This window comes from Myotis myotis, unplaced genomic scaffold, assembly GCF_014108235.1.
Source record: "Myotis myotis isolate mMyoMyo1 unplaced genomic scaffold, mMyoMyo1.p scaffold_m19_p_10, whole genome shotgun sequence".
Classification (NCBI taxonomy): domain Eukaryota; kingdom Metazoa; phylum Chordata; class Mammalia; order Chiroptera; family Vespertilionidae; genus Myotis; species Myotis myotis.
In genome coordinates, this window is record NW_023416314.1 from 35,578,201 (window position 1) to 35,597,289 (window position 19,089).

The 19,089-nt window shown below is 46.4% G+C and overlaps 1 protein-coding gene across 1 annotated transcript in view; it reads left to right on the forward strand.

The window, feature by feature from the left end:
- Positions 1-19,089, forward strand: part of TENM4 (teneurin transmembrane protein 4) — a 734,586-nt gene that overhangs the window by 660,270 nt on the left and 55,227 nt on the right. Inside the window, exons 18-23 of the mRNA XM_036324847.1 lie at positions 1,182-1,301; positions 5,749-6,010; positions 8,451-8,718; positions 11,124-11,267; positions 14,091-14,340; positions 16,756-16,776. Of these exons, the coding sequence (XP_036180740.1) occupies positions 1,182-1,301; positions 5,749-6,010; positions 8,451-8,718; positions 11,124-11,267; positions 14,091-14,340; positions 16,756-16,776 (1,065 nt within the window). The remainder of the gene's footprint in view (positions 1-1,181; positions 1,302-5,748; positions 6,011-8,450; positions 8,719-11,123; positions 11,268-14,090; positions 14,341-16,755; positions 16,777-19,089) is intronic.

The following is a 19,089-nucleotide window of genomic DNA, read 5'->3' on the forward strand; positions in this document are numbered from 1 at the left end:
TGGCCTAGTACTTGTGAGGCATTTCCAGGCCTTGCAGAGAGAGAGAGAAATAGACCTTGACCCTACCCTCAAAGAGCTCATGACCTAGTGGAGAAGAGAAACATGTACGGTGGGGTACGGTCTCAAGGTGTTGAGTCAGGTTTTAGAAGAGAGTGACTAGTTCTAATTAGGGCCATCAAGAAAGGCTTCAGGGAAGAGGCATCATTAGAAGCTGGGTCTTAAAGGAGAAGAAACAGTGATAGAGGGTGCAGGGATTGCATTTGAGGCAGATGGAGGAACATTGCACAAACACAGGCTTTAACCAAATTTGCCTGGCGAGTTTGGGGGAAGCAGATGGTTAGTTGGAGGGAAAGTGGGGCGGGGGATATTGGGAGAGGTCACAGGTTTCAGAACCCACTCCAGGGGGACGATGCCAGCATCTGCCCTTCTCCTGTTTGCAATGCCAGATGCAAAAGTGCCCTCTATTCTGTTCACTTTCTCGTACGTCCACTTCCAGTGAGACTATTAGAGGCAATAATAACCACTGTCATTGGTGGAGCTTACTGTGCACTAGGATGAAAAAACAGATTCAAAGAGCTGTCACATATTGTGCAGGTTTAGAGAGTTGGAAAGTGGCAAGAGCTGGGGTTGAACACAAGTCACAGGACTAGAGATTCACATGCATAACTACACTGTATAGCCCTCTCAGATCAGCTTTAGCTCCTTACAGTATAAGATCGTATCCTTAGAAAAGGACCTCTGAGTGAGATATCTGAAAACATCTCCCAATAATAATTCTTCTTTAAAATGAATGTACTTATTTATTGAGTTTAGAGACAGGGAGAGAGAAACATCAATTTGTGTTTCCACTTATCCATGCACCCATTGCTTACCTCCTACATATGCCCTGAGGAGGGATCGAACCCACAACCTTGGCGCATCAGGATGATGCTCCAACTAACTGAGCCGCCTGGCCAGGGTCCAATAATAAATCTTTAGGAGACACTTTGATGCCTTACAATAAGGCAGTATAAAAAAAGAAAAGAATGTTATTATTCATTTGGAGTAAACACCATGAGCCGCAGAGTACCAGAGCAGTCTGAGCAACCTGCCTTCTGTCTTCTGACCTCCTGAGGCTCCCTGTCAGCCAGGGTTCTGTGCATGAGAAGTAGACCATGTTATTTACTCTTCTCTACCCACAGGCACGCATGTGTCATTCGTGGTCAAGTGATGACATCAGATGGGACCCCGCTGGTTGGTGTGAACATCAGTTTCGTCAATAACCCTCTCTTTGGATACACGATCAGCAGGCAAGATGGCAGGTAAGGGGCCTTTTGTTGACCAGGGCTAGTGAAGCCCTGCTCTCGTGGTCTTGCCACAGAACTGCTGTTGGAATGGCAACATGGAAAGACGATGGAATTTAGGTTCAGAGGACCTGAATTCAGATGCCCAGTTCTGCAACTCACTACCTGTGTGACCTTGTATCTCCCTCTGGCCTAAGTCCCTTTGGCTAAAAATTAAGCAGTTTCTTCTCATTTGGTTCTCACAGTAAACCTAGGGTACCTTAAATATAGTCTCCTGCCTCATGACTTAGGATATAAAACACTGCCTCGTGGACCACTGTCTACAGACCAGACAGCTCCAGAAGTCTTACCATTCCTGCTGTGTTTTCCATCTGCAACCACCTAGGTCTGTGGAAACCACTGAGTGAGGACAGAACTCTGACCTTGGGTCCCTGGGCATTTGCTAGCTATGTGTTCTTAGACAAATCTCCTCACCATTCTGGACCTCAACTTCTTTGTCTGTTAAATGGCCCTACCACTATCTAGCTCATAAATTGGCTGTAAGGATTAGATTCTATGATGGATGGGGAAGCACCTTGAACACAGCAGGTGTCTGATCAATCTCAGCTCCCTGCCCCACTCAGGTTCATTGCTGTATTTCCAAGGTCTGGCACGTGGTAAGTAAGCAATAAGTATTAGCTGTTTATTAAATTTACAAGTTATTAAATTATGAGAAGATAATGGTTACAGTACAAACAATAAGAACATTTTAGAGAAAAGGGGAGGGGAAGGAGGAAAGTGGAATATTTAGGCTGTCGGTGGTGACAAGTTCTCTATTTTTAATAAAATCAGGTGGTGGCAGTCCATCTGGCTAAGTGTGGGCCCATAAGGTTGATTTTCACTCTGGGTTGGAAATGATGCTGCAGCCTGATTGATTTTAGCACCTCTTTAATCCAATATCAGATGTGAACATGTCCCGGCTGAGGTGATAATGAAGCAGAGGCTCATCTGTTTGTAGACATGTGTGCCTCTTAATGGGTTGGCAAGCTTGACACGGGGAGCCCTCCCCCTTCCTCTCACTCCCTAGGAATGGGAAGGTGCCCAGCTGGAAGAGGTTGGTGGCCAGTCCCCACAGGTAATCTGGCCAGGCCAGGCCATGGCTCCCTGCCCTGCGCACGTTCCATCCCAGCTAGGGCCTCAGCACAGACTTCTCCTACAGCATGGAGGAATCTCCCTCCTCATTCTCTGTCTGCACTACCTTCCAGCTCAGGGCTGCCTACTTAATGGAAACAGCAGATGCCAGCATCGTAGGCAACAGTTATTCTGACTACTGACTACATTATTACGTGCCATGAAGCAGTCATCAAAAACAAGCCATAGGGACTAAAATTTGACCATCATTCATATGAGATGGCAAATGGTTGGTCCTTTGTCCTGTGCTTGGTAAGGGTGGGTCCATAAAACATATGTTTGGTAGCCCTTGGAAAAAGCTCACTCTAGTGCCTCCAGGCTGTGATCCCTCCTGTTTGTGCTCCCCCTGCAATCGCTACTGCCCCTTGAGAGCAGGGGTTCCTAAGAGGTAAGCATCAGCCATTTTTCCCGTATCAGCCTGCAAAATTACATCACAGTAGCCCAAGTTGCAACAACTCATAGCTTGGGTTTCAGGGCAGTTTTTGCAAGTGCATTATGGGGCTTAAATTTTCTTCCCAACATAGACCCTCATAATGTATGGGAAAATCTCTGCCTATCCTCTAAGTGTCTGAAGATCTCTGTTGTATGTGAATGGGTAGCATTTGTCCATGTTCCTTCCCCTCTTCCCTGCCTCCCTTTCTTTCTTACCTCTCAGATGCCAGGAGGAACTCTAAGACTAGAGATGTAGTTGGAGATGACAGTGTGCATATGCAAATCCAGGGACCAAGCCTAACTCATCTTTGTAACCTTCATACTCCAGGCAAGCCCTCATCCAGCCCACACATGCACAAACGCACACACATACATATGCTCTCATACACACACCCCACACTGACATGTGAGACCTCCAGTCTTAACAAGAATTCATAAACAGAAAACAGTACCAGAGAAGTTAGCCAAAAAGATCATTAAAAAGATGAAAAATACAAGTCATGAAGAAAAATTTCAAAAGAGTAGCAGACAAGAGAAGCAGTTCAAGCTCGTTGAATTGAAAAATGGGATTTATACAGAGCATGAGGCCCAGGGAATGGGACCTGCGCTTTTCCCATCCATTATCCCATCGATCTAATTAAAAACTCTGCCAAGTGATTATGATCATTAATTTCGTTTTACATGAAGAGATTGAGGCTCAGACAGGTGACATAACTCACCTGTGGAGTAAGCAGCAGAGCTTGGACTGGCCCAAAGCCGCTTGGGCTTCACCTGAAAACCGGGCCTCCCCTTTGGTGTCAGGTTCAAATCCACGTCCACTAGAAGGTTTCCCTCCAGAGGCCTGGCTCTTGGCAAGAGCTAATTCCACCGAGATCTTGGCAAGGCCAGCTGCCCACAGCTTGCTCACAGCCACAAGAATGTCTTTTCATGTTTGTCTTCACTCGCTTCCCCCACGATCCTCCTCTCATGAAGGGAGCTTGTAAGTCAGGCCAAAATTCTGTTTGATGGTTAAAAATTGTTCTGTCAAAGTACAGATGCTGTTCAGTCCGGGTGCTTCCCCAGCCATTGACATTCTGCTGTAGAGCCAAACCCGGAGCCTTAGTTCAAAACAAGCCCCTTCTCTCTCGTGACTTATCAAAGCAGGGTAGTGCCCAACTGTCTTTACCCAAGTGTGGGCCTAGGATGGCTGAGTGGGAAACAGGCAAAGTGGGTAAGAAACTTTTTGGGGGGACCCAAATCCAGAGGGTGTCACCTACCAAGATTTGGCACCAGGACAGAACATTCCATGGAAAATCTTTCCCTCCTAGAGGAGGGAAGAACAAGCTGGAACCATGAAGCCAATCCTACAAGGTACATTTACCAGGGATACAGGAGAGGTCCTGCATTGGGGTCTCTAACATCCACTGCACAGGTCGACATCTGGTTGAGTTACAGTAACAGCCAAAGTAAGGAGGAACTTAAGGTGTTTGATGGACAGTCAGTTCAGAAGATGTTGACAGTATCACTCGTGCATTTGTCTCTAAACTTCAATCACCAAGCACTGGACTAGGTTCCAGAAATACTGAGATGAATTAGCGTCCCTGGGCCAGAGAGTTCAAGTTGTGATACCAGGACAGCATGATGTAGCCTGTAAGGAGGAGTGCATGTGGTGCAAACGGCGCCCAGGGCAGGGAGCAAGAATACTGAGTGGGTAAAGAGTTAGCAGGAGTTCTCCTTCTAAAAAAAAGCAAGACGAGGGCAAGCCTTGAAAATGCATCCTAAAAGTAATAGCACAAAGGACTCTGTCCAAAAAGACAGACACCCCAGCCCGGAGGTGGCTGGTAGACAGAATCACTGTTTCTAACTCCTCAAGGATGGTCAAAGGCAGAAGGGACAGACTAGTTTCAAGTCACCTCAGCAGGTAGAATAAGAACCAGAAGCTAAGGAGTTATAAGGAGAGGGACCCAGACTCAATTAAAAAAAAAAATCTTGACAATCAGAATTAGCGAGAGGTCAGATAGTCCTCCTGTGACTATAGCAAGCTCCTTATCACTGGGACTGCGCAAGTAGGAACCTAATGCCTCCCCAATGGTGAGTTTGTAGAAGAAACTAATGTGTCATCAGGTTGGGAGAGGCCAATGACTGAAGGTCCTCAGGGGACGCTGTCATGGAGATCTCATCCCAACTGGGAGGCTGGGACTCAGTCTTCTGGTTCCCCATTCACTTCTGATGTACTGTGATTCTAACAGTGCGGCTCGAGATTGCATAGCCCTTTTGTGATCCCAAAGGCCTGTGCTGAGTAATGTATCATGCTCAGAACTAAAGCTGATGTAGAGTCATAGAATCTTAGTGACCTAAGAAGAGTCCATTTGAACCTTTACATTCTATAAATGAGAGAATTGAGGATCAGAGAGGCTAAGTGACCTACCCAAGATCACACAGTAGTTCTTGGCAGAGGCAGAACTAGGCTTAGGGTTCCTAATGCCAGGGCAGGGTTTGTTCCACTTTATTCTGCTGACTTTTCACTGAGCATCAGCTCAAGAGTCGTAAGTACCAGGAGCACCATAGCAGAGGCTCACCCACTGCCCTGTGTCTTGGCAAGTCACTCTCTGTCACAGTAGTGTTTAATTTGGCTTTGGCAAATTCTCTATTTTTTAAAAAAATACTTTGTGGAATATCTGTTTCTGTTTGTGTCTGCAGTGACACCTTTTAGGTTTTAAAGTCTCCTCAACAAGTGCTCAGCATCTTTGGTATAATTTTTTCTCCTTTCTCCATCTTTTTCCTCTTGCTGCTCATCTTCCTTCTCTTCCTCATCATCTCCTGTTTCTTGTTTTTCCTGCTCCCCCCTCTTCTCTTTTTCTCAACCCTCCTGCCTCCCAAACAGCTTTGACTTGGTCACAAATGGCGGCATCTCCATCATCCTGCGGTTTGAGCGGGCACCTTTCATCACCCAGGAGCATACCCTCTGGCTGCCTTGGGACCGCTTCTTTGTCATGGAGACCATCATCATGCGCCATGAAGAGAATGAGATTCCCAGCTGCGACTTGAGCAACTTCGCCCGCCCCAACCCTATTGTGTCTCCATCCCCACTGACATCCTTTGCCAGCTCCTGTGCAGAGAAAGGCCCCATCGTTCCGGAAATTCAGGTACCCAGCTTTCCTAACTGCATTTCTCCATGCCTTTATTTTATTTGGGGAGTGGAGGAGGAAAGAGAAAGAGATGCCATCAGCCCACCATGCAGAATCCAACTGCCTGGCACCCTCCATCCTAGAAAAAGTCCCTACTCTTCCACTCTGCCATCCAGTTCACTTCCACTTTCCTTCCCCCCAAGCTCCAGCATCCACCCTTCTCATTATTTCTATTAAAAATATCTATGGTGATAGGTTCTACCAAGTGAAGTGAGACAGAGGGATCCCCAATAGTGAGCATTATAATAAAGATGAAATGAGAAAATATCAATGAGGTGCCTAGCACAATGTCTGACACCTACTAAGAGCTCAATAAATTTTAACCATCATTATTATTAAGATTATTTTACATGCTCTGCCTTCTTGCCAATTAAGGATTGCTTTGGCTCAAAACTATATGTGCAAGTGCTTTCCTTAATTATCATTAAAATGAAGTAATTTGGAAAGAAGCATTGTAATCTAATAGAAATCAAGATAGATTCTCTGCCCAACAAAACTGTGTAGGGTTGAATTTTTTCCGCCATCCCTGCCTAGTTTCTTATGAGAGAAACAAGGCCTGGAGGAGAGGAGATTTGCGGGGAGGGGAGAGGTCGGGGAGAAGCCCCGTGGTCCTGCCTGCCTAATGAGAGCTCTGGCTACGTGCATGTCCCTAGGTTGCCAGTGCTGATGGAGCAGAAGATTGTTACATTTTTTGTATGTATATTTCATGCCTGGATGGGCAAACACATCTCTGTGTGTGTGTCCTGTTGAGTGGCTTCAGACGCTGCCCACAAGAAGAAAATACAGCCGTTTGGAAATCCTCATTGCACCCTGAGGTTGAAGCCTCAGTTCTTTTCAGAGATTCAGGGCTTGTCTCCTGTCTCAACTACCAGCTGACCTTTCTTAGGAAATGGCTGTCAGAGGAGACAAGGCTTGTTGGAGAGGAATAATTTGTTGCTCAACCCCAGTTCCGCTCCAGCTAGACATTTCCCCAGGAGCAGGGACTTTGGAACAAATGAGGTGAAAGGTCCCACCCTTCTTACAACGCTCCCTGGGCTGGGTCGCTCTGAGCCCCGCTGGGTCACAAACCTTGCCCCTTGCTTATTATCAGGTTGATGACATACATGAAAACAAACTTTTGGGTTTTCCCAGTCCACTCACTGGGGATCCTTTGCAAGGACTGGGAGATGTAAATTTTAAAGAATATGTTACAGAAAGTAAATATTTGTGAGAACATCGGGATGGCCCTTGAACCTGCCTGTGATTCCCTGGGGTATGGAGCCCACTTTGACTAGAACTTATAAGCTAAAATGTAGGAGGAGTGCTTTGGTTCAGGCCCAATCCCTAAAATTTTGTGTAGTCGGGAGAATGGGCTGCGGGTGGGGGTTCACACCTCTATATGAAATGGACAGAAAGCATTTCTTTGGGAAGGCCCAGTTGAACACAAGCGTGAGATATTCGTTGTCCTTTTAATGGCTATGTTAGCCTCGATTGATTTAATGTCCCCTTCCTGAAACAGAGCCCAGAGCATCAAGCTAATAAAAGTGCTCTGCTTTTGCCATGCTCCAGAAAATCCCAGCATTCATTTCAACTTTGTGCTGTGGATCTAAGCCCATCACACCCGCTGAGCCACTCTGTTCATCTAGCACAGCGCTGGAGCAGGAAGCGCCATGCAGCCAGTTCAACCTCTTTCTGTGGATGAGCTGGGGCATTCACCTCAGGCCCTTGGCAGGCTCTGAACCCTGGATAGCTGTTTGGTCAGCATCTCCTAGTCTCTGTTTACTTTGCTGAAGAAAAAGGCCATTGGAAACAGATCTTACTTTAGGAAAGTTTTGAGAGAGGAATGATCCTTGCTGAGGCAGCTGTCCTCATTAGTCTGAGGGGAAGATCCTTCTTCGTAGTGCCCCCTGCTCCCAGCACCGCCACCCCCAGCAGCACCATCATCCACCTAGTAGCATTTCCCAAGTCTCTGTTATATATGGGACCTTACGGAATCCTCACACCAATCCAGTGAGGAAACTGAAATTCAAGGTTCCATGAGTTTTCCAGAATGACACAGCTAGTGAGTGAGCGGTGACATTATGGTAAGTATTTTACACACATTATCTTATGAGTTACTCACATGCAGTGAGCTGAGCATCGTCATCCTTGTTGAATGGAGGAGGAAACTGGAGTTCAGTCAGGCAGAGCTGTGCCCTGTGAGAGCCAACCCTGCAAGCCAGGGTCTTCGCTCCTCTTCGTATTCTGCTTCCCACTCTTCTTCCTTCTCTCCCTTCTAGTTCCTGCTCCTCCTCTCCTCTCCTCCCCTCCTTCCTCTCTGCTTTCCCCTCTGCCCCTTGAACAAGAGTACAAGGGGTGTGACCATCTTCCCTGCACCAGTGACCCCATGCCCGTCACGCATGGTGATCTGTCTCTCTAGGCCTTGCAAGAGGAAATCGCCATCTCGGGCGGCAAGATGAGGCTGAGTTATTTGAGCAGCCGTACGCCGGGCTACAAGTCTGTCCTGAGGGTCAGCCTCACCCATCCGACCATCCCCTTCAACCTCATGAAGGTGCACCTCATGGTGGCGGTGGAGGGCCGCCTCTTCAGGAAGTGGTTTGCCGCGGCCCCAGACTTGTCCTACTATTTCATCTGGGACAAGACGGATGTCTACAACCAGAAGGTGTTTGGGCTCTCGGAAGCCTTTGGTAAGTCTCCCAGCCACAGGACGCAACACCATCCTCAGAGAGACAATCCAGAAAATCCCAGCATTCATTTCAACTTTGTGCTGTGGATCTAAGCTGTGGATCTTTGTGCTGTGGGGGGATGCGGCCCTTTTTCTTCTTACTCCTTTCCTCCTCTCAGAAGTACCCAAGGCTTAGTTGACCATCAAGACTTTCAGTGACCCTCCCTGACCTAAAAGAATGTACTCAAAGACCTGAATATGGAAAACTTGACCACTAAAAAAAAAAGAATTACAAAACCAAAAAGGTCCTTGAAAAAAACACAATGGTGGTTTGTGATGGGTAAAAGAGGTTTAGTGCCACCAAGATAGAGCCATGTGGACATTGCCGTGGCCCCCACAGCCATCAGGCCTGAACTTGCCCATTAAAAATATGGGTGTCTTGCCCTGGCTGGTGTTGCTCCGTGGTCTGAGCACTGGAGAGTTGCGGGTTCAATTCCCAGTCAAGGGCACATACCTGCAAGTTCAATCCTTGGCCCTGGTCAAGGAGTGTGTGGGAGGCAACCAATCAATGTGTCTATCTCACATCGATGTTTCTCTCTTTCTCCCTCCCTCCCTTTCACTCTCTCTTTAAAAAATCAATGGAGAAAGTAACCTGGGATGAGAATTAACAAATATATATATATATAGCTCCTGGGTCTCTCCAGGTTCATTGAGGAGTAAGATTCTTCCTTCCTCAGAAAGGCTTTGTGGCTCTTTACCTCGTTTCCAATCACAGAGGTTTTCTCTTTGTTGTTGTTATTGCTGTCATTTTTTAAAAGATGAAGCAGAAGGTGACTCACCTGTCCTAGAGTCCAGCTCCACCCAGACCTTGGGATTCTGGGGGCTGGGTGTGCTTTGGGATTAGAGCTGGACCCTGGGATTGGTTCAGAGCTGGACTGTTGGCAGTTCTAACCCTTGAGAGCTAATGCTACAAGCACTTAGAGCAGCGATATTCAACCGGTGTGCCACAAGAATTTTTAAAATGTGCAATACCTGACTAATCAGGAGCACTAACCTCTTTTTCTTTAGATTGTCAAATTAAAAAATGACAACAGCCAACACAACAATAGCCATCTGGTGTGAATAAATCAAAATTATACCTATATATTTTGTCAGCAAAAAATATATTCTTTGGTGTACAGAATTTTCATAATTATTTTATGTACACCATGAGATGAAAAAGGTTAAAAATCACTGACTTAGAGTAATACCCCAGGAAAACCCTTTCATCTTGAACACTACTCCTACCAGTTAAAAAGGGAAGTGTCCACACATGGAGACCTCAAGGTTCACTCTCCTGATATGACAAGTAGGAGGCATTATGCCTGCGTAAGGGACTCAAGGTCATTTTCCAGCCATATTCCCCTCCTGCCATGGATGGCCAGCCATCTTTTATCGTACTTAAAAGAAACTCTAAGGGGCTGCCCAATTGTTAACTCCTGTCTTGTGTATGTGGTAGGATATTTTCCACTGGAAAATAGTGTCAGCCCAAAAATGGCATTCCCACCTCAGACAGTTCCTTTCCATGGAGCAGTCATTGGGCTTTTCACAAACCCAGCTTTGGGAAGCCTGCATGGGGAGACTGCATCCCGGTGGCCAAAGGAGGCTGTGACTTGTGAAACCCAGGGGTTTTCAAGTTTTGAAACCTCAAAGCCATTTCCAGCTTTCAAAGTACCCTAGCTGAGCTCCTTTTCATAAATTCATTACAAGTGATTTTGGGTTTTTCTTTATTAAAGTAATACTATTCTCATTAATAAAAATTGGATAAGTAGATAAAATAGCAATAAAGTCATATGTTCGTCTAAGCAAATACAACCACTTGTTAACACTTAATTTTTTGATGTATGGTTTTTCTTAACACAGATATAATATGATATATAACTAGTTTTTTCAACTTAGCATTATTCCTGTGTCACCCATGGTCTTTATAACCATAATTTCCAGGGGCTACATAATATTCCTCCAGAGCATAGTACACTTGGGTTTGCTCAACCTCTAGCCCCTTTTGAACCTTTAGGTTACTCCCAGTTTTCCACTATTAAAAATAATGCTACAAAACAAAAAGAAAAATAATGCTACAGTAAAGACTTTTGTGCCTAAAGTGTTTTCTATACTAAAGAGTTTTCCCTGGAATCCAGTCACCTGGGTCCTTTTAAAAAGCAGTTAATACATTTGTTTAATTTTTCCTAATAATATATGATCACTCTTCAAAAAAGGGCTATTAAGGCCCAGCATCCCTGTGTTAGTTGTGCATATAGATGTGGTTCCACTTAGAAATGTGATCCTTTTTCCTTTTCTACAAAAGACAGGCAGGGGCCTTGCATGCAGATCTAAAGCCAAAGAAGACGCCTTGCTCACTGTGCATTCTGTGCCTTTTGTTGTCTGCAGTCTCTGTGGGTTATGAGTACGAATCCTGCCCGGATCTGATCCTGTGGGAGAAAAGAACAGCAGTGCTGCAGGGCTATGAAATCGACGCTTCCAGGCTCGGAGGATGGAGCCTGGACAAACATCACGCCCTCAACATCCAAAGTGGTGAGTGGGTGGATAAAATCCCCAGAGCCCAGTCTTGCTGTGATGTTCTTCGTGCCCTGCGAGACAAAAAACACACACTTCAGATTCCATGGGCTCCTATGGGATCCATCGGTCTGAAGGATTAGTCCATGAGTGTTCCTGGGGTCCCTGCTTTGTGCTTGTTACTGCTGGGCTCTGGGGAAGCAGAATGGAAAGGCCTCAAGAATTTACTCAGATCAGAGGCCAACACTTCCAGGCAATTTCCATGCTGTGCCATGGACAGTGCCATCACAGAGGGAGCAAAGCACTGGGGCATAGAAGAGGGACATGTCACTCAACTTTGTGGTTCAGCAAGGTACCTCTTTGGAGAGAACTTCTGAACCGAGTATCAGAGGGTCAGCAGGATTAGCCCTGTCTCAAGTAGGGAGAGGGCACAGGATGTGCCAAGCACTGAAGCATGAAAGGAGAGTCATTGGAGAGGAGGGTCACTGTGGTTTGAGCAAAGGGTGAAATGAAGGGAATAGCAAAAGCCAAAGCTGGGGGCTTGGCAGCTGAAGTTCATCCAGAGGCATATGAAGGGTGTAAAGCATGCAGGTGCCACAGTCAAATCTGAATTTCCAGTAGCTCACTCTGTGTTCTGGGATGAGACCACTAACTACGGTAATGACGTCTTAATCTGTACATACCATGAATGCCTATCAAAGCAACCACATGTTTTGGGGGAAAATTGACAAATTTGTTCTAAAACTTATGGTAGAATAAAAATGTGTAAATAGCTAAGGCAATCTTCAAAATAAAAACCAAAAAGAGGCACACAGCAGATATTAAGCTATCTTAGGAGAGTCATTGTATCTAAAACTGTGTGGAGCTGTCACAGGAACAGATGAATAGATACCAGGGGACAAAACAAGGAGCCCAGACCCTGACCTGTGAGTAGTCATTCGGACAGTGATGGCGAACCTTTTGAGCTCGGCATGTCAGCATTTTGAAAAACCCTAACTTAACTCTGGTGCCGTGTCACATATAGAAATTTTTTGATACTTGCAACCATAGTAAAACAAAGACTTATATTTTTGATATTTATTTTATATATTTAAATGCCATTTAACAAAGAAAAATCAACCAAAAAAGTGAATTTGCGTGTCACCTGTGACACGCATGTCATAGGTTCGCCATCACTGCATTAGGACAGGGTTTGGCCATGAGTGACAAAAAGCCAAAATAACAGAATTGCAAACAGGTTGCAAGTGTGTTTCTCATGCACCTGAAAGTCTGGAGCTAGAGATGCCAGAGCTGGTTTAGCACTTGGCAGGCTCCTTTCCTACTCAAGCCTCCATCCCCAAGGTCATGATCCAAGGTGATTGCTTCCGCTCCAAACTTCACATCAACTTTCCAGCCAGCAAGAAGGAGGAAAGGACTAAGAGCAAGCCCTTTCCACTCTAAGGACACATCCCAGCAGCTGTCCTGCCACCTCCACTTCCAAACATTGGCCGGAACGCAGTCACCTGCCAAGTGTAGCTGCACACCAGGCTGGAATTGTAGGCAGCCCCAGAGAGTCTGTGCCCTGCCAAGCACCAAGTTCTATAACTACAGAAATAAGGAAGGGGGATAGGATGGATACCATGGGTAACTGCAGGTTTCTTCCATATACCATGTGTTCATTGGAACTTGGTATATGATAGAGGGAGCATCACTTACCAGTGGAGGGTGAATAGGTGTTTTCGAAATTGGCATTTGGGAAATTGGCTCAATATATGGAGAAAAACAAACGTAAGTTCATACTTTGCATAAAGTAAACAAAATAAAGTTTGATTAAAGATCTAAATTAGAAAGATAACACATTAACTTTCATAGAATATCTTTATGATCTCAGAGAGATTTCCTAAAACCTAAAAAAGCACAAACATTCAAGTAGAAAAATAATTACTCAGACTACATAAAAATAAAAGGTATCCCTTCAACAAAGGACAAAGCTAACAGGAGACAGCCTGGGCGAAGATGCTTCTGACCGGAGCAAACAAAACTCGCTCAGGCTGCAGTGCAGAAGGGGTGAGGCTGGAGGCCGAGTCCAGCTTGGTGGCCGTGGCAATAATCCAGGAGCTAGTGGGTGATCTGGGCCTGAGGGGAAACAGTGGGGAGATGGGATGGTGCTTACAGGTCATCGAGGGCAATCCCTTCTCTTTGCTGGGGAAATGGAGGCCCAAAGGCAGTGAAGAGACCGACAAGAGCTGGGATCAGCCTGTTAGTTGCAAAATGAGGTAAAAATCCAGTTCTCTTAACTCTACCTTGGTGAGAAGAGACTGTGAGTTCGCTTCCCTCATGCATTTCTATAAACATTTATTGGTGCCTACTCTGTGTCAAGTTCTGTGCTGGGCACTGGGGATACAGAAAGGGAAAAGACAAGCACAGTCCCTGTACTTGAAATGGTATCAGCCTAGAGAGGAAAACAGGCAAGTGCGATAGAGAATTCGTGCTGTAAGAGAGACCAGAGAGAGGGATAGGAGATGAGTTCAGTCTCTGTGAGAGGCCGTGGAGATGAATAACTAAGAGCCTGGACTTAGGGCTGCTCCTACCATCACCTGTGTGGCCTCAGGTACGCCACTTTGCCTCCCTCTCCCCCCCCTCCCCACCCCCGTTAGCTTACAGAGTCGTTGTGAGAATCTCATCCGTAGAGCAGTATGGCCTGTCCAAGGTTTCATTCTGGGGTGAGGCAGCCTTGGGAGATGTCCGGAATGGCAGGCAGAGATCTTGCATTCCTTACAACACCACGAGAGCTCTGTGGTCAGCCTCAGAAGAGAGCCTCTCCCTGCTCCGTGGGTGATTCTGTTCTCTGTCTCCTCACAGGCATCCTGCACAAAGGGAACGGGGAGAACCAGTTTGTGTCTCAGCAGCCCCCCGTCATCGGGAGCATCATGGGCAATGGGCGCCGGAGAAGCATCTCCTGTCCCAGCTGCAACGGCCTTGCTGACGGCAACAAGCTCCTAGCCCCCGTGGCCCTGACGTGTGGCTCTGACGGCAGCCTCTACGTGGGAGATTTCAACTACATCCGAAGGATCTTCCCCTCCGGGAACGTCACCAACATCCTGGAGCTGAGGTACATAAGGCACTGCCTTCCTCACAGTTTCTATAACGTCCTTTTGCCGTCCTGTGGGCCCAGCTGGCCTTACCCACCAGGCCCAGAGAAGGAGCAGGGCAGCGTCTCACCTATCAGAATCCGGGACCTCTCACTGCCCAGCTCAGAGGCTAACCTGAGCCGAGGGCCCTGAGGAAGCAGCAGCTGATTCCCACAGGGCACTGCAATGTCGAACCTCTCTTGGGACAGGGAGATAGCCTTGGCGTCCAGCTGATGTAGAAGGCTGCTGGCAACCAAGAATTAAACTCCTTGGAAGCCCCTGGATCTTCTTTCTGCCTCCTAGCACCAAACTGATTGGAATCAATCACATGAGTCTTTTAACGAGGGCAAGGGATGGCATCTTGGCCAAGGCCCCCCCTGCCGGTGTTACCAAGTTTTGCCCCGTTACTTAACATTCAGAGTGAGGAGCAGGTTTTTCAGCTGCCCAATACTGAGAGAAAACCCTCGGACTAAAACCGGGCATTGTCTGTCTGCTTCTGTAGTGCCACAGAGCCAGCTGAGTCAGCCTCTTCTGTTTCCCCATCCTGACTGACCAGGCGTGACAGAGCATAGCCATTCTTAGGGAGCAGGGAAGGGCCTGGTGTGGCTTTTCCCCATGCCTCCCTCAGCCAGATCTCCTTACAACCACAGCACTGCCTTAGGGTGGGATCTTGGGTTACCAGAAGCTGAGGTTACAGATAGGGGGTGCCCCACTCTCCCTTTCAGGAGACACTGCACCAGGTTCTTCACTGCTGCTTTCTCCTGGGCTGGGGTCCAGGTGAACAGCACAGCCCTTGGGCAGGAAAGCCTTCCTCCAGAGCGGCCAGGGGAAAAGCAGTCTCACTTTTGTGAGGCCCCTACTACTGTTGACCATGGAATTTTAAAAACCGCCAAAGGTTCAGCTTCTGGAATGGTGGGTGCAAACCCAGAAGGTCATCGTGCAGCTCTGCCGCACCAAAGATTGGTCACCTGGACCCGTGAAGGCCCCTCTGGCTGAATGCCTTGTCCAGCTACTCTCTGCAGGTCTGTGCCTGCTGAGAATCTCATTCTGCAGTGCACGTGGCTGACCAACAGCCACAACAGCCCCAAGGGGAGCACGTTGGTATTTGCCCACACACGCAGGGACAGGGAAGGAGAGGGTCTTTGCATGAAAAGGATTAGAAGCTCATATTCTATGGACCCGTAGGAAATCAGATAATAGGCTGAATGAGAACCAAGCCACCAGGAGTATTCTCTGCCTTTCTTCTCTCTATTATGAGTGTGATTGGCAGAGGCATCTGCCAAGGAAGAGGGAACCCTGGGTGTAATTGCTTCGGTCAACTGCTCATATTGTCTTTCTATCTCCTGTCCTGTGATGGAAAGGGCCATGGACAGGGGGTCAATCCACCTTGGCAGACAAGCTGTACAACTTTGGGGAAGACACTACCCTCTCTGGGCCTCCTTTTTCTTTTTTTTTCTTCTTCTTTTCTTTTTGTTAATCCTCACCCAAGGATATTTTTTCCATTGGTTTTTAAAGAGAGTGGAAGGAAGGGAGGTGGAGAGAGAGAGAAACATCCATGTGAGAGAGACACATCGATCATTTGCCTCCTGCACACTCCACTACTGGGGCGGGGATCAAACCGCAATCCAGATATATGCCCTTGACTTGAAATCGAACCAGTGACCATTCAGTGCTCAGGCCGAGGCTCTAATCACTGAGCAACACCCACCAGCTCTGGGCCTCCATTTTCAACCTTTCAAATAAGAGATCCCATTTCCCCTGTCTCCCTCCCACTGTTTCAGGGAGATCATGGAAGACAGTGGGTAAGGAAGGGAGGAGTCAATGAAATTTGGAAAGAAAGATAAATGGATCAATATATTATCATCTTGATTTAGTTTTCTTTGAGTCTTTTTTCCCTGGTCTGTTTCTCTGTGTTACTGTCTCCCTTCTAATTATAGCATATTTCCCATTCTGTATTCTATTATGAAGATCATTGTAGCAGGTTCTGCAGGTTTTAATAACTCTTGGTAAGGCCCACGGGCAGAGACACAGCAATGAGCATGTATATCTCCTGGAATGTGTGTCTGTCTAGGGGGTCGGGGTGGACTGCTCCACCCTCTGCCTCAGCCCTGGTGGAAGCAGCAGCATGTGTCAACCTCATCCGCTTCCCCGAAGTCAGCCGTAGCGGCGCAGGTGGAACCGCGCCTCTTCCGTGATATGTAGCTGCTTGTAAGTGAGCTCACTGACAAGTAATATCCCATATGAAATATATCAGTGTCATGGCTGCTAAGTCTTTATTTATTATAGTATTGTACTGTACCATTGCTGTCAAGTTTTCAGGCTGCTAATAATGCTTCTAACCCTGCTGCTAACACCTCATTCTTTCTTCTATTCCCTGCTCTCCTGTCTTCTGTCAGAAATAAAGATTTCAGACATAGGTAAGCCAACCAGTGGAGAATTTTCCCGTCTCTCCTCTGCCTTGTTGCATGTTGTATGGTAAGATGCATGTGTCAATTTCAGTTGGCTCGATGGCAAATGAACCCTGTGTGGTTGGAACTGATTGCGGGTAATCGGTTACAATGAGAGGAAGTCGTTAATAATGGTAGGGACAGGTGGTGAGAGCCTGAGCTCCACTAATCCCTGCAAAGTGCAGCCGCCCCTTTGGTAGTCAGTGGACGAGACAGACTGCAGTGATGGGGAAAATGTTAACCTGGGCATAGGAATTTGAACACCACAGTCTGCCTCTTCTTAGAATAAAGGAGTGCATCATCCTCACTGTGTTGGGTGACTTGGATGGTTACAGTGGGAAGTCCTGAGAACATCTGGATCAGGCAAAGGCCCTGGAAGAAGACAGGGCTCAGATCTGTGCTTCTGTGGGCATTCCAGGTGCCTCGGCTTGATGGCTGGGGTGCCAGGTAGCCCCCTGGAAGGCTTGCCAGCAAGGACAGAGCAGGGGAGGAGTTCCAGACCTGACAGACACCCAGAGAGCAATCCCCAAATAGGAACTTTGTCACAGAGTAGACTTGTCATGTAGGCTCACAATGACACTGCAGCAGACAGAATTGGGCCTCATCAGACCAACAGAGAGAAATGTCTGCCTGCCATCGGCTCCGGTCACTGCAGCACTCGTCTGACTCCCAGGTGACAGTGACCTCGGAGGCCCCCTAGCCTCACACACATGTGGGTGACTTGAAAGTCGCCATGGGCAGACGGTGCTGTGGCTGGCATCTCTGCAGAGGGGCTCTCAGTCACCCACATGTGGCTCAGACTCACACGGGGCTCAGACCACAGTGGCACGTGGGGGGATGCTAAGGTGGGATGAAAGGAAGTCTTAGTAAGGTAGATAGAGGCAGACCAATCCCAAATCCACTAATGATGATATGCATATCTACATAGTGAGATATAGTATTAATGTAATACTCATAAATGTTAAATGTATATAGAGCAATAATGGCGAACCTTTTGAGCTCGGCATGTCAGCATTTTGAAAAACCCTAACTTAACTCTGGTGCCGTGTCACATATAGAAATTTTTTGATATTTGCAACCATAGTAAAACAAAGACTTATATTTTTGATATTTGTTTTATATATTTAAATGCCATTTAACAAAGAAAAATCAACCAAAAAAATGAGTTCGTGTGTCCCCTCTGACACGCGTGTCATAGGTTCGCCATCACTGATATAGAGCTTCTTAGTGTGTAGCAGAGAGGGGTTAAGTGATTTGCATGGATTAAAGCAGTTTGTCCGCAAACCATCCTTTGAATTAGGTACTTATGGTATATCTAATTTACAGATGACAAAACTTGAAAGTGACCTTGTGTGAACTTGAAAAAATTACTTCATCTCTTTGGGCTTTAGCTTCTAACTTCAGGTTAATAAAATCTCCCATGGAGATTGTTATAAGTGTTACAGAGGATGTTTGTAAAGTATCTAGCATTGTTCCAGGCACAGAAAGGAGTTCCAGAAATGGTAATAATAATAATAACATCATTATTGGATAGTAATAATAATAATTTATTTTTAACATCATCATAACAATTACATGATCATGATGATGTCTCCACCCAAAAAGGAATTCAATCCCTCAATCCTCTTAACAACCAAAGACACAGGCGGTAAAGTAAATTAAATAGAATTTGGGAACAAAATAAAAAGGAGGAAACACATATATGTGGTCATATATCAAATTAGACTCGGAGCCTCCTTCCAGCCAGAATAAACAGGGAAACATAATAATTTTCATGGTTTGCATTATCAGAAATGGGAAAATCTGTTCACTTCTCAGAGGAGGGATATTTTTTCCTGACACTGAAATCTAAACCAGATTTTCGGTGAGCTTTGTATGGATAATACTGAACTCTGTATGGATATGTGCCCTCAAGTTCAGATTTATAGTAAACACAGAAGTACATTTCATACGAAGATCTTCATTGAAAACCTAGCATTCACCATTAAAACCTTCACTCAATGGCGATGACTGCCTGGTACACAGCTGGGGTGTAGGGGGGCCTAGCTGGGAAGAGTCGGGGGGCCAGGGTGCTTGTCCAGCTTTTCCATGCACTCATCATGTGACCGTGGGCTAGGCGCCTGGCTTTTTCCGCTTTTAATCTCAGAATCTTTAGTTGAGAGAGTTGTGGTTTGAGTGTCTTTTATTTCTGATGTTTAGTTATCTTTTAACAGATGGATCCATGGTATGATTTCAAAGCCAGTTTCCTGGCCTCTTGCAATTCATTGTTTTTCTCAGGTGCTA